At 42.4% G+C, this 26,047-nt stretch overlaps 1 protein-coding gene across 2 annotated transcripts in view; it reads right to left on the bottom strand.

The window, feature by feature from the left end:
• Positions 1-380: 380 nt before the first annotated feature.
• The window catches only part of bank1 (B cell scaffold protein with ankyrin repeats 1), a 188,610-nt gene continuing 162,943 nt past the window's right edge, over positions 381-26,047 (bottom strand). Inside the window, exons 12-17 of one of the 2 annotated variants that reach the window (XM_008118265.3) lie at positions 24,570-24,748; positions 19,952-20,015; positions 18,054-18,083; positions 16,066-16,136; positions 5,240-5,296; positions 381-1,517 (exon numbers count right to left, since the gene is read on the bottom strand). In XM_008118265.3, coding sequence (XP_008116472.1) covers positions 5,285-5,296; positions 16,066-16,136; positions 18,054-18,083; positions 19,952-20,015; positions 24,570-24,748 — 356 coding nt within the window. In that variant the 3' untranslated portion in view covers positions 381-1,517; positions 5,240-5,284. Of the gene's footprint in view, positions 1,518-5,239; positions 5,297-15,520; positions 15,723-16,065; positions 16,137-18,053; positions 18,084-19,951; positions 20,016-24,569; positions 24,749-26,047 lie in introns of those variants that run through there. The other variant, XM_008118264.3, reaches the window with a different exon arrangement.

Below are 26,047 nucleotides of genomic sequence, written 5' to 3'. Positions count from 1 at the left end.
GAAATTTCTCTGAGTGGTATGACGATTGTCCTGAATCAATTTGTCAACCTTTTGCTTGTGAAACCTGGTGGTTGAATTCAATTCGGTCAAGAATTTAATGACTGCACGTTGCTTAAGTTGCATTGACTGACTGTCTGCGCAGGGTTCCATACTTCACACTTTAACAACAAAACCGTTCAATGCTAAGGCTTCCTGCCAAATGGAACTGTAGAGGAGAGTCTACTGAACAAGCCAGTACCTGCCGCATACCAGTACTGCCATCTGATAAGGAGTTACGAAGGTGGAGGCATTACTTTTCATCCAACCCTCGTAAAAACTGGATTCACTTAATTTTCTTATTATGCTCCAACCTTTTATAAAATCATGACAGCCTCCAACAATTAATATACACAGTTTATTTCAAATAATTGAAGAATAAACATAAATCAGAAAAAATCAGCATGTTATTCTGTAACACAAACATTTCTCCAAATGCATCTTTATTCCTCTCAAACTAAAACAGGGGTGAGCAATTCGTGGTCATCCAGATATTGCTGGACTGCAACTCTTATCAGCCCTATTTGCTGGATGATCCAATACAAGCAAAAACTTTCAAAAGATTGTAGGATGTGATAGAAGACATGCAATCACATGGAATGCAGAAGCATCATTTAAGGCTGGATCTCCATTTTCATAGAATCCAGTTTCTAAATCCAGATTATCTGCTTTGAACTGGAGTCTATACTTCCATATAATCCAGTTCAAAGAAGATAATCTGGGTTCAGAAACTGGATTATATGGCAATGTAGATGAGGCCTTAGGTAACCAAAAGCTGAATTAATTATTCTTGTATAGCATAAGTTTCTTTTTTTGGATCAAAAGTCTCAACAAGTTGAATTTTCCAGATTCCTGTTTACTCTTCTTTAGGACTATAACTCTCAGAATTCTCCAGAAACAGAGCCACTGATTTCCAGGAGGATACTGGGAGTTGTAGTCCAAACAGGTAACTTTTCAAACTCCAGCTCTCTGAATTTCTGTACAAGTCTCCAATAATTATAAACAGTCTTCAACATAAAACCTGACTAAAAGTAGCATATTGTGTGCGAGAGTACTTTTGTAGAGTGTTGATCCAGTTAAATTGCATCAAGAGTCTTTCACATTATACAATTATAGCATTATGATTCTACTTTAACTGCTATGACAACCTGCTATAAGAATGCTCATCCAGAAAGTTCCTTTAGTACCTTGCCAAACTACAAATCCAGGATTCCGTAGGAGGTGATCAGGGCAGTTCGAATGGAACCATGGAACTATGTGAATGGGCTCCAAATCTTCTAGAATAAGGAAAAGAGAAGGAGGGACTGTTGCTTCTATCTGTTCTTGTTTCTTCTGATGAAAAGGATTGCTTATCCAATCTTCATAGCTCAACTTTGTCCCTCTGACTTTGCTGAAACTATGATCCTTCCATGATGACGTGGACTGACGAATCTTCAGTGTAAGAAGTTGAGAAAGTTTCACAGGAGGTACAAAAAGTGGCACTAGGAGGAATATTGAAAAAGGCATATTACTTGACAACCTTCTACCAGCTCAGTGATTCAAGATAAAATGAAAGATCTGTTGAATGTTGATGCAACTAAGTCATGGAAACTTCCTGCCCAATGTGTTGTGCTTTAATTACCATGGCTCAAGGCTAAGGATTCATGAGAGTTGTGGTTTGATGGGGCAGATAGGGCTAAAGACCATGTAAAACTACAGCTTACATGATTCCATAGCCTTGAGTCATGGCAGTTAAAGTAGTGTCAAACTGCTTTAATTCTACAGTCCAGATGCACTGTAAGTGACCAAACTCTCTAGTTGTTTTTGTACTGTTAGTGAAAGGCATTTTAAAAAGATTTTCAGTTTCTAATTTTAGGGGATATTTTAAATGGGGTGTGCTGTATTTTTTACTCTGCTTTGAAAATATATGTTTATTGTTTACTGAATCAGTTTTATAGCAGAAATCCTGCAACAAAGACTACATGTCTACCTCCTGTCTCAGGTTTTGGTTCAGATAAAGAAGGGCCTGACTTAATCCTGACCTGGCTACTCTACACTGTCTGCAAATGCAAAGAATAGTTATCCATCAACAGTTGCAATTTTGACTTTTCTAGGTTTGATTATTCATGGTTTTGATTAAAATGTTCCCTCTAGGACTCTCTAGGTCAGCATTTCTCAACCTGGGGGTTGGGACCACTGGGGGGGGGGTCTCGAGGGGTGTGTGAGAGGGGTTGCCAAAGACTATCAGAAAACTCATATTTCTGATGGTCTTAGGAACCCCTTTGGCAGAGAAGGCTGTATGTAGGTGAAGGTCTATTTCCCCCAAACTCTACCAGAGTTCACATTTGGGCATATTGAGTATTCATGCCAAATTTGGTCCAGATTCATCATTGTTTGAATCCACAGTGCTCTCTGGATCTAGGTGAACTACAACTCCAAAGCTCAAGATCAATACCCACCAAACCCTTCCAGAAAATATCTGTTGGTCATTGAAGTTCTGTGTGCCAAGTTTGGTTCAATTCCATCATTAGTAAAGTTCAGAATGCTCTTTGATTGTAGGTGAACTATAAATTCTAGCAACTACAACTCCCAAATGACAAAATCAACCCCCCCCCCTCCCAACCCCACTAGTATTTAAATTGTGGTGTATCGGGTATTTGTGTCAAATTTAGTTCAGTGAGTGAAACTAGATCCTGCATATCAGATATTTATATTACGATTCATAACTGTAGCAAAATTACACTTATGAAATAGCAACAAAAACAATTTTATGGTTGGGGGTCACCACAACACGAGGAACAATATTAAATGTGGAGGGCTGACAGCATATTAAAATTTGTTATAAGAAACTAAAATGCCTGCAAAATAATCAGAAAGTGGGTATGCACGTCTTTATTCCCCCGCAAGCAATCAACCAACGCTAATAACTCATATCTCTTGGGATGTTTACATTATTTTGTAATGACTGTAGAAAAGAAATAATTAGAAAAGAAGGTGCAAGTGGTAGGACTAATGACTAAAAACAACACCCTTTTGGCACGATCTACAATTGTGGGGAGGAGAAGGTATCAAGAAGCTAATTTAAAAAGAAGGTAAAATTCTTGTAAAAGGGGATAATGAGATGCCCCAAGTAAGAAGGTCACATTCATTAATAAAACCACTGGCAAGCTCTGCCCTAGGTGATGATATTAGTCGCTAAGTTGTGTAAGCTCAGTTTTTAAATGAAAGTTAATGAATTCTGTACTGATCTGACAGTTAATTAATGCTTCTACTGTTCTCCAAAACATAGTCATGTTTTTAAAATTCTGGAGGATAATATCAGTTATCCAGTTCTTGTATAAGCTTACACATGCATGTTACAAGGGTACCTACTTTCCCATATGCTCAAAGACAATTATTGTGCAGGAGTAACATGCACACCCTGGCTGAAACCCAACATTCCCATTTTGACGTGCAGAGATATGCTATGCCAGAATGATACAGCCCCCATACAGAATAGCAACAGTGCACAAGACATGTCAATAACTGCTGTTGTGAAATGCACAATGTGATGCCACAACAACTATAACAATCCATGTTGTTGGATGAGCAACTTCACTTCTGTTGCTGACTGCAGAAAGTATCCACTATACTATGACTAATAATTTCTCTCTTTGCAACTTATGCAAACACATGTCTCTAGCAGGATGCTAGTTTCTAAGTGGGTAAGGTATTATTATTTTCCTGAAATAGAATGGAATTACAGCCCAATACTCCATACAAAGTAATGGAGAGGTTTCACACCATGCCTGGCACCCTTTCAATGCTATACATAAATGTAATTCCACCTTATTCCTATCTATCTATCTATCTATCTATCTATCTATCTATCTATCTATCTATCTATCTATCTATCTATCTATATCTATATCTATATCTATATCTATATCATCTATCATCTATCTATATCTTTAAATATGAAGGTTGGAATTATTTTTCTCCCTCTTCAATGGTCAAGGCTGCTGTTGTATTTACTGTAGAGAGCTGCAATAGACTCACATCACCAATCTGTGTCTGATGAAGAACAGAGGAAGGTTTGTAGATCTAGTTATGTTCCTGCAACCAGATTTGAAATGATGACATCATCCATTGGGATTTCTGGAAGACTCCAATGAATTATATAACCATTTTGTGCCTGGCTACAGAGACATAGCTAGGCACCTTTCTGATCTTGCCTTCAATGGGGTGTGTGGGGTGTGTGTGTGTGAAATGGCTGTATAGTAAATCTGAGTGTCAAAAGATGGCCACTTGTGTAATTCTGCATATGGACTACTACAGTTCTTTGAGCCATAAAGGATTCTACACAATTGACATTATTATGCTAATAGTTGGGCAAAATAACCCTATAAAATATGGTGGGACTGGAGATGCGTTGTAAGTGGTAAATCTAGTCACTGTACCCAATATCAGCCCCACTAGGAAAAAGAAGGGGTGGGAGATACACCAACAGAAAATACAAATCAGTATGGAAATGGCAGATTCAGGTCCACTGGCAATGGCCATGCTGAATGGGAGATTCTAAAAGTTCTAGGTTGGACTCTTTTGTGAATGAGCTTACTTTCTGCAGTCAGACTATTCAAATATTTGATGGTCCCAAGGACAACCTTCCAAGAACTGAAAGACTGTGGCCTTGATGAATTCATATTCCCACCAAATGACAAGGATCAAAGCTGTTTCCATTAAAACTTAAAAACAAACCCTAAAATTATGGTCTGCAATAATCCAAATAGTCAATAAACATTAAATTGGATCAGGGATGAGAAAGCTCTGGAGGCTGAAGAGCTGTCCTTCTTGATAGCCACCTCTTTTGAGCTCCAGAGGACCACAACCACATCATTGTGGATGCCATTCTGGGCAACGGGAAGTAATGTATGTGTCTTCAAATAACTTCTCAGGCTATTTAGGGTTTTCTTTGTCCATTTTAGGGTGTTGAGCTACTTCAAACAGCAAGAAATAGCCTAGCCTTGAATATGCTTTTTAGATAAAAAAAAAAACAACTTTTGCAGTTCAGCTGGATCTTTTTTGGAGGATGTCAGGGCATTGGGGGTTAGCAGTTGGTGAAATCTCAAGGGCTTCAATAACCTCATGAAGTTCACAGTTAACATTATTCCCAGCACTGATTTAAATGAGTAATGGGGAGAAAACCTATTTCCCATTTCAAAGGACACTGAAAATATGCTCTTACCTCTGTTGGTAAATGTCAGGTCCAACACTCTTTTCATGGTGGGTGTCAAAGCAGAGTCTGAAATGACACATTCTTTTCATGAATGCTGTTAAGGCTGCTGCAACAGCTGTGTATATCCCGACAATTTATTATTATTCTCTATGTATAGGGTAGCCTTTGAAAAGCGTACAGAGTTGAGCTGGTCCAGAATAGGTCTGGCAAGTTGTTGACAGGGTCAAACAGCATGCAGTAGATCCTTCCTCTTTCAAAAGGCTTCTCTTCATTTTGGAAGTAAAGGGATTGGAAGAAGGAAAATGAAACTGGCAGGCAAAATTTCTGAAGGTAGATGAGAAATGTACTTGCTCTGATTAGAATATTTTTACTTGAAATTATTTTGAGTGATTGGGATATTAGGGATTGAAACTGGAACCATTTTTATATGCAAACGTGGGATTTTTTTTTTGGTCTACTATTGGGCTATGGCTACATGGAACTTTATAGAGTTTAGATATTCCAAAGCTCGATGGAAACTTTCCAGTCAAATCTAGGGTTCACTGAGTGGCCTTCAGCACTCTCTCATCCTCAGTTCTCTCAACTATAATATGAGGAGAATAATGCTTAACCAATATCACAGGAGGATTCTAATAACACTTGCTATTGTCAGGTCTCATTCATACATGCAACTGACTAGTATCACGCACTCTATGTGGAGTTGCCTATGCTCAGGTGTTACAGGATATAGTAGTCAATGTACTTAATGGACCAGCAACCCATGCATATATGCTATTTGGCTGAAAGAACTAAACTGGTTGCTTGATAACTACTGAGTCACATTCAAGGTTTTGTTGTTGACTTGTCAAGTCTTAAAGCATATCAGGAACACAAAGTCTAGCAGACTGTCTTCTATAACATTTCCCCCTGTATCACCCTAATTTCATTCCTGAATAATGAATTTAATATTTTATATCCCTGCTAGTTGCTATTATAAGGGGGTTTGTATATTTTCCAATTTTTTTGGGTTGTGTCGCACTTCAGCCAAGATTCACCTTGCTCTGACACACAAAACTGTACAGCAGGTTTAAGTCTTTTCAGTTTATTAAAGATTGTTCCGTCCCCCAGGACGATGGTTTGCCTTACCTATTGGTCGTTTGTTTGCTTTCCCTCCTTTACATTTTGTTTGAGCCTCTGGCTGCAAAAGCCTAGGAAAAGTGGCTTGGAATCTGCAAGAGCTGGCTGCAGTTTTCTTTGCAGTGATTGGTCAAAGAGTGCAACATCTTAGGACCGCCCTTTTTACCAGGGTCTAGTCTCCATTTTGGAGCTTCATTCTGGCTATAGTCTTCCAACGTGCTGGAGCTGTGCAAAGCTAACTGGGACAAATCATCCTCAAAACCAGGCCAATCTAAGCCTATCCAAATTAGATAAGTATTGAATTATATTGATCTGGAATAGGAAATCTAGTTAGAGGAGCAAAGTTATTCCATCGCTTCTAGAACTAATCTTTGCTGTAAAGATAGGGAAGGAAAGAGTTTCTCCTTCTAATATAGGCAGCGTGATTAGGGTATAGTGGTTTTATAATCACTTTTGCCTTCTGGAACCAGGGATAATTCTGCAACTAAAACCTATGGAAATTTGTTTCATTTTCTGCAACTTTAAGATCTGTGCCAGGTTTACAACCTTGTATGAATAAACATCCTTTTTTGAAGTTATCCAGACTCAGTCGTTCAATATCTATAGGACAGTTTATAGGGATTTGCAGTTCGCCCGGATAAAGGACAGCACGTTTCAGTTTTATAGTTTTTTATTGTCCGGCGGACGGCACAGTTTTGAGGTAGATCAGCGGTTTTTCCGCTTGAGCTAGCTTGCACGGCTTTATAGTTTTTTATAGTTTAGGAAGTTTTAGTATAGGCTGCGGCTTTTCCGCCTGAGCTCAGTCTGCATACCTAAAGACTCTACCAGCGTCTGAGGCAGTGGAGCCCGCTCTCAGACCCGAAGGAGTCAAATAGTGGGGCTCTATTTCCTTGCTATTTGGCTCGCGTGTGCGCACGTGGCCCAGTGGCTTTCTGGGTTTGCACAGGCTGTGCAGTTCCCAGCAACGTCCAGGGCTCCCTCGGCGGTAGACCTCGAGCCGCGGAGCACCAGCGACAGTTCTTTGGCTGGCTCTGAGGCGTGGAGCCCACCAGAACCAGGCTAGAACCTGGACAGGCCTGGCAACGCTGCTGCGAGTTCGGCCGGAGCACTCAACCGGCTTTGACAGCCTCTTCATCAGGAGTTCGGCCGGAGTACTCGGCCGGCTTTGACCTGCCTCATGGTCCGGCGGTGGTGACCTGCCTCATCGTCCTGCGGTGGTGACCTGCCTCATTGACCTGCGGCGGTGACCTGCCTCATCGTCCTGCGGTGGTGACCTGCCTCATCGTCCTGCGGTGGTGACCTGCCTCATCGTCCTGCGGTGGTGACCTGCCTCATCGTCCTGCGGTGGTGACCTGCCTCATCGTCCTGCGGTGGTGACCTGCCTCATCGTCCTGCGGTGGTGACCTGCTTCATCGTCCTGCGGTGGTGACCTGTTTCATCGTCCTGCGGTGGTGACCTCCCTTCACAGCGGGGAGGAGGCGTCTCTTCTCTCCTCCTTTCCAAAGCCAGCCTCGGTGCTCCTTCGGCGGCAGGCCTCGAGCCGCAGAGCACGAGGTGCTTGAAAATTTGGCGAAGTCGCCATTTTGGCAGTTTACGTCACTCGGGCAAGGGAGGTATCAAGTGGCAAGTTGCTGTCAGTTGGCATTTTGCAACTTGCCCACCAAAATCTGGCGCCAAAGGTCACAATCTTTGTAAAGTATAGTTACTTAGTGATATATATTGCTATGGTTAAGTGTTGTGCATTGTATTATATATTGCATTTGCTTTTATTGTAAATTTACTTGCTGGTATGTTGTATTTGCTTTTGTTGTAAATTTACTTGCTATTAAGAATACATAATGTCTATGCAATTTCAAGACGATACAGATGGTATACCTCCTTCTGAGGCTGAAAGTAGGAATGAAAGGCCCCAAAGGATAAAGCACCCTTCAGCCAAGATGCTAGCCCATCTAATAGATGAAAAGGAGCTCCTCCATGTGAGGTTAGGTTCGGCATGGGAGCGAATTGTAACATTGATGGACAGAATTGAGAGCTTGGGTATTACAAGGGTGCCATCCATATTACAGACAGACCTTGAAGAGACCTTCGGTCTCTGGAGGGGTTTGGTGTCTAAGATAGTCCAGGTCCTCGAGCGAATTAACGCCAAGGATTCAGAGTTAGAAATAGTGAGTGTCTTAGCTGACACTAATGAGAAAGAAAATAAGGTGAGGGCAATTCTAGATGCCTTGGAATTTAGTTCTCCACCTGTTAATCTAAGGTCTGAGCCAAAAGGAAATCAGTCTTCCTTATGCAGCCATGAGACCAATCTTTTGAAATCACCTGCTGTGGCACTTAGTCTTAAGTCCAACCGCTCTAGCCAGGTATCTAAACTAAGGGAGCGTGCATCGTCTAAACACAGCCACTCTAGCAAGTCTTCTGCTGCTGGGAGTGCCATCTCTTCCCTAGCTGCCTTGCACATTAAGGAGGCTGCACGTCTGGAGCTAAAGAGCAAGGTAGCGGGGGCGGAGGCTGATGCTAAGGCAGCTGATCTCACCCTTCCCTTTAAAGAAGAAGAGCAACGACTGCAAATAGAACAGGCCCGTAGACAAAGCGAAATGCAAATAGAACAGGCTCGTATAGAGATGCTTAGAATAAAGATGGATGCCGCAGCCAAAAGGGTAAGGGCTGAGACTTTGGCCAAGGCCCTAATTGAGCCACTCACAGAAGAAAATGTAAGCCAGTTACCAATACAGGACCCTTCTGCCAAAGTGTTTGCGCACCTTGGCAGCATGTACAGCCAGTTTTCGGATGAGGAACAGGGAGACTTCTCTCCTTACCCAGAGCAGGGCCCCAAAGTCACTTTTGAGTTTCCTGCAGAGCAGAGCGTCATAGCGGGGAGCTCACCCTTGCTCGAGCTACCTGTGCCTCCTGCTAAAACCCTAGGTCAGTCAATCAGGGCCTCAAGGCCGAGTGCTAGTTGGCCCCTACAGACAGCTGCACGGGGAACCATCGATTCGTCAGTGGTCGATGTCATCCCTCCAAGAGGCCAAAGGTTGACGCAAGGTACACGGTGGGAGTCCACTCCACAACAGCAAACTCCTCAATTGTTCCCTTCGACGCCAGAGTCCCAGCTTGTCTCCATCATCAGAAGCCCCAGAAGAGATCTTAAGGACAAGGGTGTCGAAAAGTTTTCGGACAAGCCTGAGGAATTTCTTCTCTGGAAGGCCACCTTCCAGAGAGCAATCAGAGACTTAAAGTTATTGCCTGAGGAAGAACTGACTCTTCTGGCTGCATGGTTGGGCCCAGCCTCATCCTCACAAGTTAAGAAGATCTACGCAGCCCACGTAGCCGATCCCGACAAAGCCCTGGAAAAGGCCTGGGCCAGGTTGCAGCAGAGGTATGGGGCCAGCACAGAGATTGAAGCATCTCTTATGGACAAGCTCCAAAGGTTCCCAGCTTTAAAACTCAAAGACTTCAAACTCTTGTGGGACCTCAGCGATCTCCTTGCGGAATTAGAGTCGGCCAAGGAGAATCCAGAACTGCCCGGTTTGAAGTGCCTCGATCAGCACCTGTCCCAGAGGCAGATCTTGACCAAGCTGCCCTTCACTTTGCAAGAACGCTGGGGACAGGAGGTCTTCAACTACAAGGAGGCCCACTCCCAGGCATACCCTCCATTTTCTCATTTGGTCCAGTTCATCACCAGGGCGGCCAGAGAAAGGAATGATCCGCAGACGGGCCTCCCCACCTTATACCAAGGGACTCAGCCAGAGAAGGCACCTAAAGTGGAGAAAAAACCACCTAGAGAGGCCAATAGACCTGTCAGCGTTAAGGCTGTTGAAACTCAGCACAGGGCCAACGAATCCAAGTCAGAGGTGAAGGAGGTGCTCTGCCCCATTCACCAAAAGCCTCACAGTTTGGCCAACTGCCGGGAATTTGGCAAGAAGCCTTATAAAGAAAGACAACAGATTGTACAGAAGCTGGGCATATGTTTTAGGTGCTGTGGAGCAACTCTTCACTTTGCATCCAACTGCAAAGAGGACGTCAAATGCGCAAGGTGTAACAGCCTTAAGCATTGCACCGCGATGCACAACTCTGACGCTGTCTCCCGCGCCAAAGGGGACACGTCTTCCAAAGAAGGGTCATCTACTGAAGCCACCAACATGCAGGCCGCGTCACGGATGCAGGAGGATGCTCCATCGGTCGCCTGTACTGAACTATGCTCTGACGTGCACCAGTACAGAGTTTGTCATCCTATCTGCCTAGCGGATGTATATCCAGCCAAGAGCCCTTGGCTTAGAAAGAGACTCTATGTGGCCCTGGATTCACAGAGCGACGCCTCCCTGGCTACTCCAGAGTTCTTCCGCATGTTTGACCTTAAAACCAAGATGGTCGATTACACCATGACTACATGTGCAGGAAAAAAGAAGTTGCAGGGTCGCATAGCATCTGGCTTTGTTGTCTCCTCTTGCGACCAGAAGAGACAGTTCAGGTTGCCAGACCTGATTGAGTGTTCCTCCATCCCTCGGAACAAAAAACAAATTGTAACTAGAGAAGTTGTGGAGGCTCATCCACATTTGCGACGGTTAAAGAATGCTATACCAGCCTTTCGGCCAGATGTGGACATTGCCCTTTTGCTTGGCTCGGACTGCCCGAGCTTGTTCTGTGTGAACGACCAAGTTAAAGGACCTCCAGGTGCACCTATCGCGCAACAATTGCCATTAGGCTGGACAGTCATAGGCCCAGTGTGCATAAACAAGATGCACCCACCATCGTCGTTGGACTCCAATCAAGCACAGGTGCTTAAAGGTGGACGTCCTACACTTGTGCGCAGTTGCCTAAGTCACATCTCAGTCTACTGCCAAGCAATAACTCCAGAGTATTCCTCCATCTTCAAAGTCTCTGAGAGAGACGAAGCCACAGCGCTCTCGAAAGATGAGCAAAGGTTTTCGGACATTATGAATGCTCAAGTCTCACGAAGTGCAGAGGTGAAAGTTTGCAAGATGACCACAGAAATCAAGATGGGCCAAAGATCTTGCCTGGAACCACACCGTTTTGAACGTTTTTCGGAGTGGCACAGTCTTCTTAGAGCAGTAGCTAGGCTTATACATCGTTTAGCTTGCAAAGATAGTGAGCCTTTACAGGTCCAGGATATGATAAAGGCTAAGAGCGTCATATTCAAGTCAGTGCAGAGATCTGCTTTCAAGCAGGAAATAGCTAGGCTAGAGCAAGGGCTCAACATCCCTAATCAAAGTCTTCTAAATGAGTTAAACCCATTTCTAGACAAGGAGGGCATTTTAAGAGTGGGAGGGAGGTTAGCCAAGGCTAAACTCAAGGTGTGCGTAAAAAACCCCATCATCATACCCCCTAATAGTCACACTGCATTGCTGCTCGTTCGGCATCACCATGAAAGGATCCATCATCAGGGTAGAACTCTAACTGAGGCAGCCCTTAGAAATGAAGGTCTGTGGGTAGTTAATGCCAAAAGGTTGGTCAACAGTTGTATTTTCAAATGTGTTAAATGCAGGCGCCTTAGGCGAAACTGTCAAAGTCAGTTGATGGCAGAACTACCTCAGGATAGGACTTTGACAGACCCACCCTTTTCCCATGTGGGAATCGATGTGTTTGGTCCTTGGGAGGTTGTCACTAGGAAAACCAGGGGTGGTGTTGTAAATAACAAGAGGTGGGCAGTTTTGTTTACTTGTTTAGTAATACGAGCTGTCCATATAGAAGTCATAGAAGGGATGGACACTTCATCATTTTTAAACGCATTAAAAAGGTTCATAGCCCTCAGAGGGCCAATTAAGTCAATTCGATCGGACTGTGGCACCAATTTTGCATGTGCAGACCTTAGCTAACCACTTCTGGAAGAGGTGGAAGGCCGAATACTTAAGCCAGCTTCCAACCAGAAGACTCTGGCAAACCCCAAAGGACAATGCCAAGGTGGGAAACCTTGTGTTGCCAAAGGACAAAGACTTGCCCCGCTATGCCTGGCCTATGGGCATTATACTAAAGACCTTTCCTTGCCCTGACGGTAAGGTTAGAAAAGTTCAAGTAAAGACTCATAGTAAGGACAAAATGTCTGTCCTGGACAAACCAATTAGTGACCTCGTGTTGCTTATTGGAGATGTTTAAAGTTTTATACTGTTGTATTGTTGTGTATACAAAGGTGTTTGTATGTTTTTGATTGGTAAATTCCCACATCCTGGGAATTTAGCGGGGAGTGTTCCGTCCCCCAGGACGATGGTTTGCCTTACCTATTGGTCGTTTGTTTGCTTTCCCTCCTTTACATTTTGTTTGAGCCTCTGGCTGCAAAAGCCTAGGAAAAGTGGCTTGGAATCTGCAAGAGCTGGCTGCAGTTTTCTTTGCAGTGATTGGTCAAAGAGTGCAACATCTTAGGACCGCCCTTTTTACCAGGGTCTAGTCTCCATTTTGGAGCTTCATTCTGGCTATAGTCTTCCAACGTGCTGGAGCTGTGCAAAGCTAACTGGGACAAATCATCCTCAAAACCAGGCCAATCTAAGCCTATCCAAATTAGATAAGTATTGAATTATATTGATCTGGAATAGGAAATCTAGTTAGAGGAGCAAAGTTATTCCATCGCTTCTAGAACTAATCTTTGCTGTAAAGATAGGGAAGGAAAGAGTTTCTCCTTCTAATATAGGCAGCGTGATTAGGGTATAGTGGTTTTATAATCACTTTTGCCTTCTGGAACCAGGGATAATTCTGCAACTAAAACCTATGGAAATTTGTTTCATTTTCTGCAACTTTAAGATCTGTGCCAGGTTTACAACCTTGTATGAATAAACATCCTTTTTTGAAGTTATCCAGACTCAGTCGTTCAATATCTATAGGACAGTTTATAGGGATTTGCAGTTCGCCCGGATAAAGGACAGCACGTTTCAGTTTTATAGTTTTTTATTGTCCGGCGGACGGCACAAGATAGATAGAAGAAAGTTCTTCAAAAAGCAAAAGTGAAATATCAAAAAATCAGTTACAAAATATAATCTGGAAATATAAATCAGGAACTCACAAGGAATAAACAATGTCCATGGCAAAGTCCAAGGAACATTGATACATAGACTGCAAGATAATCCAAGACACGGCAGGAAAACGAGAGCTTGCTTCTCCGGTGAAAGAAAGTTGCTTTGACAACAGATTTTTCCCAAACATCCCTTTTTAACACTCTTTGCAAAACATGAAAGCATTCCTTTGCTCTTGTGGCTCCCCCCCACGCCTGTTTGCAATTTTAGTACTACGGCGTAACCTCAATTCCAAGCGGTCAGCTCGATCTAAAGAGCCCATCTCATCAAGGTCAACTTGCTCGTTATTCTGCTGAGACTCATTATCAGGATGAGAACATTCCATCCTCCCTTCCTCCTTTCCCGAATCAGTGTGCACCTGGATGGGTTCAGTAGTTTCAGAATCATCAACACCAACCCTCTCTGTGGGAAACTGAACTTGCACTCTTTGTTCCTCATCTTCTAAAGTTACAGGCCTTTCGGGGAGATTCTGAACCTGAACCCCTGTTTCCTCATCAGAGTCAATCCTAGATTCCAGCTGAGTCACAACAGGTTGGGTGTTTTGGGGATTTTAATGAAATATTCAAAGCCAGCATGGTGTAGTGATTTGAGTGTTGGACTACAGTGCTAGAAGGGTGGATTTGTCGCTCAGCCATAGAAATGCACTGGGTGAGCACAGGCAAGTCACACACTCAACAGCATCTAAAAACCTTAGCATCAGCATAATCAGAAACAACTTGAAGCAACTTAGGTAAAGGTAAAGGTTTCCCCCTGACATTAAATCAAGTTGTGTCCGGCTCTGGGGGTTGATGCTCATCTCAATTTCTAAGCCAAAGAGCCAGCGTTGTCCATAAGATCATGTGACTAGCATGACTGCATGAAGTGCCATTATCTTCCTGCCGGAGCAGTACCTATTGATCTACTCACATTTGCATGTTTTCGAATTGCTAGGTTGGCAGAAGCTGGGGCTAACAGCGGGAGCTCACCCCACTCCCTGGATTCCAATCGCTGACCTTTCAGTCAGCAAGTTCAGCAGCTCAGTGGTTTAACCCGCTGTGCCACCGGGTGCTCCGAAGAAACATCGCAATGGTGAAAAATTCATTTGTATAAACCCCACTATTTTTGACGTAAATGAAATAAATCTTATGATCATTGACCAGTTTCTTCTGAACTGGGTGTCTCAATGTATCATGACACTCCTTCTTGTACGTATATGTTATGTTCGTAATATAAACACATCCAGTTGATGAGATCTTCTCTGGTGAGCTTATTGATTGTTCTATATCCAATAGAATATCATCAGGCAAAATCATCAAATTGTGGTGTTCACTCTTTGGATATCCTTTCTCTGGGTAGTTTGAACAACAGAAATAGCGGTTTTCACCAGGGTTCCGCCATTTGCACTTGTTCTTTGTGCCTTTTATAGCTATACAGATAGGCAGAAATTCTAAAATACAAATTTTCCAAGGACAGAAAGACTATGATGTTGAGACTTCCTCTACTGAGTATTTACTCCTCACATTTATTCACAACTCAGGAGACCTAGCGGGGTAAAAGGAGTAACTGTTCTCCTTATGGATCCATAGAGAGATATCCTTTTCTACTACAGTGAACTCAATGGATGACTAATGAGCAAGCTGCCACCAAGTGGAATAAAAACAAGATTCTAGCAAGGAGGCAAAATTCTAAGGATCGGCAGCCAGGCAATCAAGATAGTGCTTGTAATCATTAAGCGAACAATTTTTCAAAGTGACTCGGTGCTATCCTGAATGGCGTTTGGATGAAACTGAGGAAGCAATTTGGACCCAGGGAGACATTTAGGGGCAAATTTAATTAAAACCAGACACAGTTTATTGCCTCAAGCTCCACCAGGTTCAGCCAGACTCATTTGCAAAATTCAATTCATACAATTGAGGATTGCTCTGATGCAGTCAGCAGCGTCGCTATGTTGGGTGCATTAATAAAAGGGATGGACAGGGACAGTTGGTACAGTAGTTCATTATTACTGTAGTAATGTCCTCACCTTGAGGCATAAACACAATTTCTGAATATGTTCAGAAGGCACTACTTTCAAGGACCATAGTCCAAGCATTAGTAGATTTTCCCATGGTTGGTGCTGGTGGCCACCTCAGTTGCAAGTCCACTTTCATGGAACGAAAAATAAAAACTCTCAACATGTTTATGTACTCTTTAATGACTGTATCTATGTGAGATCTTGCAGCAGAAGACTGAACTTGACATATTGATTCTAATTTGGAAAAATACTCTCTATTACTATATTTGCTGACTCTGTATTCAGGAACTCTGGAATAGCAGACTTTCTGATGTCCACAGGAAAAATCCTGCCATGCATATCAGTCCATATGGAGTTCTGAAAACTTGAAAAAAATATAAATATCTTGATTATAGAACCAATTCATTCCTAAACACTGAATGCTTGCCACACAATATATCCATAGACAGATGGCAATAAACATTGTGTTAAGACAAATAAATATGGTTACTAATGCTGTAGAAAAAAAAAATCTGTAATAGACATTTTAGGACATTTTAAACAACTGTTTTCACAGTTTGACTTTAACTTATGTTTATATAGGAGGCATGCTGTGAAATCAATCCTCTAACAGTTAATGATTGATAGTACAACAACTGGGTTTCAAAACTAGTCCACCAAAGTTTAACTTAAAGAAAACCCCAACTATAAATGGGGTTTATACTTACTGGCTTTCTTAATGGAGTGGTGTACACCAAGCCTTTGGCATCAACACTTTCTTTTCCTTTTTTCATGGAACCTATCAAAATACACAAATAGCCACAAGGCATTGTGTCAAACTGGTTTTGTTCAATTGATACAAAGATGTTTGTTTTACAATAGATAAATCAATAGGACAACAAGTTGCCTGTTGACTTATGCTGACCCAATGAATGTCCATAGGCAAGACATCGTTAGAGGTGGTTTTGTCAGTTTGTTTCTCTCAAAATAGCTCACAGCATTTGGGATTCCTTGGCAGCTTCCCATCCAAGTCCTGATTGGAATTGACCCTTCTTAGCTTCCAAGATCAGATGGAATATGGTGCATTTAGTATACTTACCCTAATAGGAGTACAAAATATAGAAAAATGTAAAGCCTTACACTGACAGGGTGGAACATGTGGGCATTCAGAAAATATAGGACTGCATAGTCTATCACCACTGACTATGCTGGTTAGGGCTGATGGGGATTACAATTTGGAGGGACACATGTTTTTCCCTGGTGCTTCACACAATCTTAGCTTACTTGGAGAAATGCCTCTTTCAGTATATCTTACCTATGTACTTAGATCTTTGGAAGATACAGTTTTCAAAGAAGTCTGAAAAGCTCGAGTCTATGGCATTTTTGGTAGGTATAGAAAAGATATTGAAAATACTTGAATTTCTCAAATTTCTAGAAACCCAGACAAGGAGAATTCTGGACTGATTAAAATGTTTACAGTTTGGGAATATTTAAATTTTACACAGACTAAATTGAAAAAAATATAGTATTTCCCATGGAGGAAATAGCATTGTCTGCACACAAATATTATTTATTGTGCAGAAAATATTAGTTTCCATTTATTTATTTATTTATTTATTTGAAGTATTTATATTCCACCCTTCTCACCCCGAAGGGGACTCAGGGCGGATCACATTATGTACATATAGGGCAAACATTCAATGCCCATAAACTGAGACAGAGACAACAGACAGACAGACGCAGAGGCAATTTAACCTTCTCCTGAGGGGATGTTCGATTCTGGCCACAGGGGGGAGCAGCTGCTTCATCATCCACTCTGATGGCACTTCCTCACTTCCTCATTCCAACGTTGTAAATTAGTTAAACTTGCCTCCCCACTTTTATAAGTGGTACCTTATTTTCTACTTGATAGATGCAACTATCTTTCAGGTTGCTAGGTCAGCAACGAGCAGGGGCTATATTTTATTTTTAATTGACGGGTGCTCACCCCACCACGGGCTGGCTTCGAACTCATGACCTCATGGTCAGAGTGATTTATTGCAGCAGCTGTTTACCAGCCTGCACCACAGCCCGCCCCCCCCCCCCCCCAAAAATGCATGCACATTTTGTACAGAGTAAGTCCTGGATTGCCAGTAATATTGAAAGACCAATCAGTGTTGGAAGAAAATTTCACAGCAGGAAGAAGAATGCTAATATAAGTAACTGTTTATTTAAAGAATTTAGAAAACAATTACATTCCTGTGTTTTGATGAAGGGTCTATTATGGATAGTTTATCTGATATAATCCCTCTTTGCCTTCAGAAGGTATTTAAAATTTTGAGAATATTTCTATTTTTCCAGATATATGCCATTCTCACGGGAGCTGCCATCTCCACCTCTGACAATCTATGTTTGCCATCACTTGCAATAATGGGAACGCAAATGTTTTTATAAACAAGTAAAAAAACAAGACAAGGAGAAACCAATCTGACCAACCTTTCTAGTAATTCCCTTGCCTTGAAAGTTACTGAGAATTGGAACCATTCCCTCTGATTAATACCAGAAAGGGCTGATAATAACTGAATCAACAGTAAATAGATAAACAAATGGATGGATGAAATAATGGGAGGAAAAGAATGTCCATCCAGTGACAGATTGTCACTTCCTGAGGAAAATATGGGGGAATGTATAAACTTTATGCAAGTATAATTTAGGAAACTAAGCTGAAGCAACTTACCATGTTGATAATGTACAGTGGTGATCTTATCTGGAGAAGGGGAAAAAAAGAAATTTTAAAAAGTCAATTGTTTCCTGACTTGCTAATTGAGCTCTATGTTCATTACAGATATAGCTATATCATCAGTTTTTAGCATGGTTCTGTCACTATAACAATGGAATATTTGGAATAATCTTCACTGTGAATATTGTTATTTTAGTGGTGCTCATATTGCAGCTCTCATGAAAATACCAGCCTCCCCTCATTCCACACCACTTTTTGTGAGAGTTTTGCAAACTCTCCTTTTTCTCAGGAAATACTCAGCGGAGTAGGATGCAGATAGAATATGCAACTCTCATTTTAAAGCAGGCAATTGACACACCCTCCTCTCTCTTAAGGTTCAGATGAACCCATAGTGTAGTTATATACAGCTTCATTCCCACCTTTTCAGTACTAGTTCCCATCCCTGATGGTGCACCAATACGGATGAGAACTAGTACTGAAAGGATAAATCGGAAGACACTGTGACTGCCCTCTTACTCAAAGGTGTACATCTCCTTTTGCTGCTGTGAACTGAAGCCCCCAGCATGACAAGACATTGAGTGATGAGGAAAAACTGAAAAGGAACTGGAAAGATTGGAAATATATATTTTTTACAGGTGGCTGTAACAGCTTGGATATTGGATACAACTGAATGTAGCAGCAGGGCAGTAGCTGTATTTTCACAGAAAGGGAGAACAGATACTGTGGTTTTGGCCATGCCATGATCATGTTCAGCATCAGGTTGAGCAGTAGAAGAAGAAGCCAATGAAAAGAAGCCCTTAGTGACAATGAAGTTGCAAGTGGTGATGTATTTGACTGATCAAAACACTAACTGAAATGTTTTAGGGACGTGGTTATCCTTCCCTTGACATCTTTTCTATATTTTAGCAATGGGCAGCACATTTTTATGTTTTCTCCAATGTCCTCATTGAGAATTTTAGTGATGCAGCAGCAGCATTAACCTCAACAGCTTTAAATTTAAGAAGATTGGTTTCCTGACAGTAGGAAAACAAATAATTGACAATATTTTTTCTATCACTACTTCCCACCCCATATGGTATGTTTTAAAGTGAAACAATACGATATTTCTTTGACTGCCATCATTACACCAAATGGGATGGTTCTGGTATGTGTATGGCACATGGTAGGGGCCACTGAGGCTGAATCTACACTGCCATATAATGCAGTTTCAGAATGCAGATTAATTGCATTGAATTGGATTATGGTATATGAATCTATACTGTCATATAATCAATTTCAATGCAGTTAATCTGCATTCTGAAACTACATTATATGGCAGTGTAGATTCAGCCTGAAAGTTGTCTGTACATTGGGGCAACTGGAGAGTAATGTAACTTCTCACAACCCAAAAGTTTCCAACAAACCAAGTATACTATGGCCTCACCAAATATTAAACTTGAGAGTAGTTTCCTTCTTGTATTACTTAGAACATTAGTATGTCATATGGATCTCTGCAATCAATAATATGAAGTGTTTTCTATATTCCTCTATAGGTTCACATATCTCCAGGTTTGTCAAACACCAACAAGGTGAGGTTTTGCATTGGGAGATATAGCTATGAAGACTTAGCTATGTCACCATGGATGCTTGAACATTCAAAGGAAGGCTTATAGTGCATCCCACTACTAGGAGAGGGCTAGATGCATCATTGGTCATTATGATTGAGCAATAATAATAGAATGGATCTATGACATTGTAATTACTTATGACATTGTAATTACTTAACAGAATGCCAATATGATGGGGAAAAACTTCAGAATTCTTCCATAGGTTTCAGTGAAGTTTACTTCAGGTCTACTTTGATTCTACAGTTCCCTTCTTTCAGTGTGCTGAGAAACCAGTAAAATGTAATTTACCATACACGATTTCCTCCTCTGGTCTTTTTCTGATAATAGAGTCTCTGAGCTGGCATATTTTTTCCTTAAGTAAGAAACAAACACACAAACAAGGACAAAAATCAATGGTTACAGTTGATTGTTAAAAATAATGAATGAGTCGCTGGAGGAGTGGAGCGTTTTAATATTCTGCTCACTTTAGCTTCTTAGCAAAGGAAATCATTTTTAAAAGACAGGGCAGGACAAAAAGCACCCCTCTTTCTTTCCTTTCCTTGTAGTTCAGTATTTGATACCAAAGGATTTGTGGAATGTTTTCTCCAAAAGCAAATGATACATCACCACCTCCGCCACCCACACTCCAAGGCCAGAGGCAATTATTATCCTCCATACAGAGAAATGCCTTGATCCTCACTCTTTTAATCAGAAGAACATATTTTATAACCATAATGGTTATAGGAAGAACCTGTTCTGCTAACTTTATTTGTACTTCCCCATCACTGTTACATAGTTGCCTTACAGACTTGAGCTGGAGTCTTGTTGGTGCATATCTCAATTTTTTACACTTTTTCTGAAGTTGTGTGTGTGTGTGTGTGTGTGTTTGTAGTGGTGGTGATGTGGAGTTAGGCAGTAGAGCCATCTGCTGGCTCTCAGCCATTAATTTCTCCAATACATGGCTTTGAGGGGCAGTTCCTTGACACATACATACTCTTGACAGTGGTGGCCAATGCCTTTTCCATGAGTAGGGTTGCCAGGTATCTCATATCATGCAATATATATAGCTTTAAAAAGATGCCTTCTGTACAATCTCATATTTTGCAGGGTGGGTCTTTCATAAAGACAGAAACATTTGCATCATGTATTTTATGAATGTGGTCAATATGTTGATTTTACAGAAAAGCATGCCTGTAATGAATGTTTCTGTCTTTTTATTGCTATTTTGAAAGTCTATCAACAGTCATCATAAGACAAGTAGGATATTGACAAGATGGAACATATCCAGAGAAGGGGTGACCAAAATGACAGAAGGTCTGAAAGCCATGCCCTAGAAGGAGTGGCCTAGGCAGCTGGATATGTGTAGCTGGAGAAGAGAAGGTGAAGAGATGACATGATAGGCATGTTTATATATCTGAAGATGGAGTAAGCTTGTTTTTTGCTACTCCAGAGAATAGGAATGTAGTAATGAATTAAAACTACAAAAAAGAGAGATTCCACCTAGACATAAGGAAGAACTTTCTGATGCTAAGAGGTGTTTAACAGTGGAATATGCTACCTTTGAGTGTCATGGCCTCTTGTCATTTGGAGGTTTTTACAGTCTGGATTGTTTATTGTATATTCCTGCATGGTCCCAGTGGCTTCTTTCAACTCTATGACTCTAAAAGGCTGGATATACACTACCATGTAATGGAATTTGAAATGGATGTAGACTCATATAATGCTGTTCAATTCAATTCAACTTTATATGGTAGTGTAGAGCCAGCCTAAGTTGTTCAGGCCACCACTCCCAGAGGCTATAAACAATGAACACAAATGTTACACCATGCCCCACAAAGGTCCAATCACATGTTCAAGGGAACAAATGTACTGTATGTATAAAATACCAACAGGATGCTAGTCAAAAATTCACAGTGCTGCACAAAAGATAATGATGGGACAAAAAGGTAGATGGGATTAGAAGAAATAGATACTGAGAAATTTCGAGAAAGGTCTTAAATTACAGTCTAGATATCAGGAGGAATTATGATTTAAGAAACTGGGATGTCTTTGTCAAAGTGGGCACACAAAACAAGGGGAAAGAAGGAGTGCATGAGCATAGGGGTGGTGGACCCATTAAGATGGTCCGCCCCAGGAGACTGATGGATCCAGATGGATTCTTGAGGTCTCTTGGGGATCTTCCTGTCATGGAGGCTGACGATCCTGTCGATGCCTTGGTAGATCGCTACAATAGCGAGATGTCCAGGGCAATTGACATGATCGCCCCCGAACGTCCCCTCTCATTGCGAAGAGTCACTTCGGCTCCCTGGTTCACGGAGGAGCTGGCAGTGATGAAGCGCTCGAGGAGGGGACTAGAGTGCCACTGGCGGAAAACTTGTAGCGTTTCTGACCGAGCACGGGCTAGAGCCGCTATTAGGGCCTACTCCGCGGCTTTGCGGGCAGCCAGGAAGACCTTCACGACTGCCCGCATAGCGTCTGCAACTAACAGACCATCGGAGTTGTTTCGGGTCGTCGGGGAGCTCCTTCACCCTCCTGAGGGGGGAGGGGCACCCGAAGACTCGGCAACTCGGTGCAGCGAGTTCGCGCACCACTTTGCAGACAAAGTCGCTCAGACTCGCTTCGACTTGGATGCTAGTTTTGTTGCAATGCCAAAAGAGGTAACTGAGGCACCTGTCTGTTCGAACTTGTGGGATTCGTTTCAGCTTGTTCGCCCAGATGACGTGGACAGGATCCTTGGGGCGGTGAGAGCGACCACTTGCTCTGCAGACCCTTGCCCCTCGTGGCTAATTAAATCGGCCAGAGGAGGGTTGGTAGAGTGGTTTGTGATGATAATTAATGCCTCTTTGGATCAAGGCAAATTTCCATCTGTCCTCAAACAGGCCATAGTGAGGCCTATATTGAAGAAGGCCTCCCTTGATTCGGCCATTCTAAACAACTACAGACCAATCTCGAACCTCCCTTTCTTGGGCAAGGTCCTGGAGCGGGTGGTTGCCTCGCAGCTCCAGGGTTTCCTGGATGACACCGATTTTCTGGACCCATCGCAGTCTGGCTTTAGACCTGGGCACAGTACTGAGACGGCTTTGGTCGCCTTGGTGGATGACCTCCGCAGGGAGCTGGACAGGGGGAGTGTGACCCTGCTGGTTCTCTTGGACATCTCAGCGGCTTTCGATACCATCGACCATGGTATCCTTCTGGGACGGCTCTCCGGGATGGGCCTTGGGGGCATGGCTCTGTCGTGGCTTCAGTCCTTCCTGGAGGGCCGTTCCCAGTTGGTGAAGCTGGGGGACACCTGCTCGGACCCCTGGCCTTTGACCTGTGGGGTCCCGCAAGGTTCCATTCTGTCCCCCATGCTTTTTAACATCTACATGAAACCGCTGGGAGAGGTCATCCGGAGTTTTGGAGTTCGGTGCCATCTCTACGCAGACGACACTCAACTCTACTACTCCTTTCCACCGAACTCCAAGGAAGCCCCCCAGATACTGAACCAGTGCTTGGCAGCTGTGATGGGCTGGATGAGGGCGAATAAGCTGAAGCTTAATCCCGACAAGACAGAGGTCCTCCAGGTCAGTCGTATGTCCGATCGGGGTATTGGGTGGCTACCTGTGCTTGACGGGGTCGCACTCCCCCTGAAGGCGCAGGTCCGCAGTTTGGGGGTCCTCCTGGACTCAGCACTGACGCTTGATGCTCAGGTGTCGGCGGTGGCCGGGAGGGCCTTTGCACAATTAAAACTTGTGCGCCAACTGCGACCTTACCTCGTGAAGTCTGATCTGGCCACGGTGGTCCATGCCTTCTAGACTGGACTATTGCAATGCACTCTATGTGGGGCTGCCCTTGAAGACGGCCCGGAAACTCCAACTAGTTCAACGTTCGGCAGCCTTGCTTCTAACTGGAGCAAATTATAGGGAGCGGTCAACCCTCCTGCTTAAGGAGCTCCACTAGCTGCCGTTCACCTTCCGGACCCAATTCAAGGTGCAAGTGATCACCTACAAAGCCCTGAACGATTTGGGACCCTCCTACCTTAGTGATCGCCTCTCCCCCTACGAACCTGCACGATCTCTTCGTTCGTCGGGGGAGGCCCTCCTCTCGCTCCCACCTCCGTCACAAGCACGGTTGGTGGGGACGAGAGAGAGGGCCTTCTCCGTGGTGGCCCCCCGGCTCTGGAACTCGCTCCCCAGGGAAATCAGGCAAGCCCCCACCCTGGTAGCATTCAGAAAGAGCTTGAAAACCTGGCTCTTTACTCAAGCCTTTAGATAAAGATTGCTAATCCAGAAGCAATCTGTATCTGTGACCATTCTTGTACCGGTTTGCACCTTTTACCTTTGTCAACTCGATATAGACACAGGGTCTATTCCCATCCCAATTTGCACTTCCAGAATTTGCAGCACTTTATCAGTCACCTTGTGTTTACAATATTTATATGGTGCACCTTACCCAGTCTACTTTTACAATCTCTCAGTTTTAATCCATGTTTTTATTAGTTCTTGTTTTTTATTGGCTAATGTTTTATTTTTATTTTTTTATTTTTTTTTTATTGTGCAAGTTGTTGTCTATTGCTGTGTTTTATACTGCTACTGTTTTTATTCGGGCTTGGCCCCATGTAAGCCGCCCTGAGTCCCCTCCGGGGAGATAGAGGCGGGGTATAAAAATAAAGTTATTATTATTATTATTATTATTATTATTATTATTATTATTATTATTATTATATAGCTTATTCCTGGACTAATCAACCATAGAGACTATGATATCAGAACCACATATATCTTCTGACTCAGTAACAATTTTGTATGTTATTAACAAATACATATTTGTCTTAAGTTTGATGGAAAACCTGCATCTTGAAAACTTGAAACTCACTTAAGCTTTACACATTTCTTTTTGAAAAGAATGACTGGTGCATAAGCACGCGTACAATCCACAATAATTCTACCTTCTGGATGACTTTTAATCCACTTTTATGGTTTTGCCATTCTTTGAACTTCTCCACAGCTTCATCCATAGAAATTATTCCCCTCTTCACCTGCTCCTGCAATAGTATCAGTTCTTCCTGCCCTGATGGGACACTGGGCATGTCAGTAGTATATGTGGTATTGTCATGTCCAGTTCTTCCTGCAACCAGCAAATATAAACAATTAGGAAAGCTGATTCACACTCAGAACAATATTTACTGAAATATAAATTCCAGTCAGAAAATAGCCATAGAGTAATTGCCTTGTAGGGCAGTTTTGTTTATCTTAGAATGTGAGGATTAATCTTGATTACAAATCTGGAAGGCATCAATCTGGCTTCCTCTTAAAGTGCAGAGTAAAGAAGTGTATTCAGAAAGTAAATGAAACTCTAAATGTTTTAATAAGATAGGTATTGCTTCCTCTTACTACTTCAAGATACCAATTTATAGAATATTTAGTTAGAAATATCATTCTTCTTTATCCAGTTGTAAATAGGGCCAGGCCTACCATTAGGTAGAGCCATGCCATGTAGGAAATTTGATTATATGTTTGTGTTTCTTATGCCTTAAAGTCATTTCTGACATATGGTAACATCAGACTAACGTATTATTGTTTTTATAGGGAGGGGGCAAGATTTGCTTAGAGGAGGTTTGCCTTTCCCTTCCTCTGATGATAAAAGGACGTGATTTGCCCAAGATCACCCACTGGGTTTCCATGACTGAGCAGGGATTTGTACTCTGGTCTTCAAAGTCATAATCCAATGCTCAAACCATACTCCATGCTGCCAGGTATAGGGGAAGAAACATGCCTCATGTCTCAAAACAACTTGGTTGATTTTGCATTCTATGTGTTTTGGTTGTTGGTAGACAACGTTTTGTTGCTATGTCTCAGGCAGTAGAATAATTTGGGTTGGCTTTTGTTCCTCCCACTCACAGATAGTAGGCCATGTTCTGGTTCTTAGCTTCTCTTTAGCCTGTTTGATCTTGTAGCATTGAGTCTTGATTTCAGAAGGGGCACCAAGAAGCTTTAACTTCCTAGTATGGCTGTTGTTGTCTGATATAATGAGATGAATGCTGCCCATACATATTAGTAAAAAGCCAATATTTAGATGCAGTGGGGGAGCCCTGATGCATTCAGAGGCAGAGCATTCAGATTCATGGCCATTTGCCTGCTTAATTCACTCTCCATTAAATTTAGTTGTCACTGTTATTTTCGCTGTGAGATAGCATTGTACCATTAACTAATTATGAAATTCAAAAGAGGACGTACAGACACATTGCATTAAGACCAGGTACTTTGGTTCACAAAATAAGGACAGGAAAGACAGTGTCATCAAAACAGTGTCTCACAGCAACCAAACACTGTGTGTGTTACACTTTCCAAAAGATAAGCATTGTATAATGCTGGATTCTCTCTCTAGTATCTGCAAGGACAATTGGCAAGCAATATGTGGCCCTGT

This window comes from Anolis carolinensis, chromosome 5, assembly GCF_035594765.1.
Source record: "Anolis carolinensis isolate JA03-04 chromosome 5, rAnoCar3.1.pri, whole genome shotgun sequence".
Classification (NCBI taxonomy): domain Eukaryota; kingdom Metazoa; phylum Chordata; class Lepidosauria; order Squamata; family Dactyloidae; genus Anolis; species Anolis carolinensis.
This window is presented reverse-complemented; position numbering and strand designations above follow the sequence as displayed.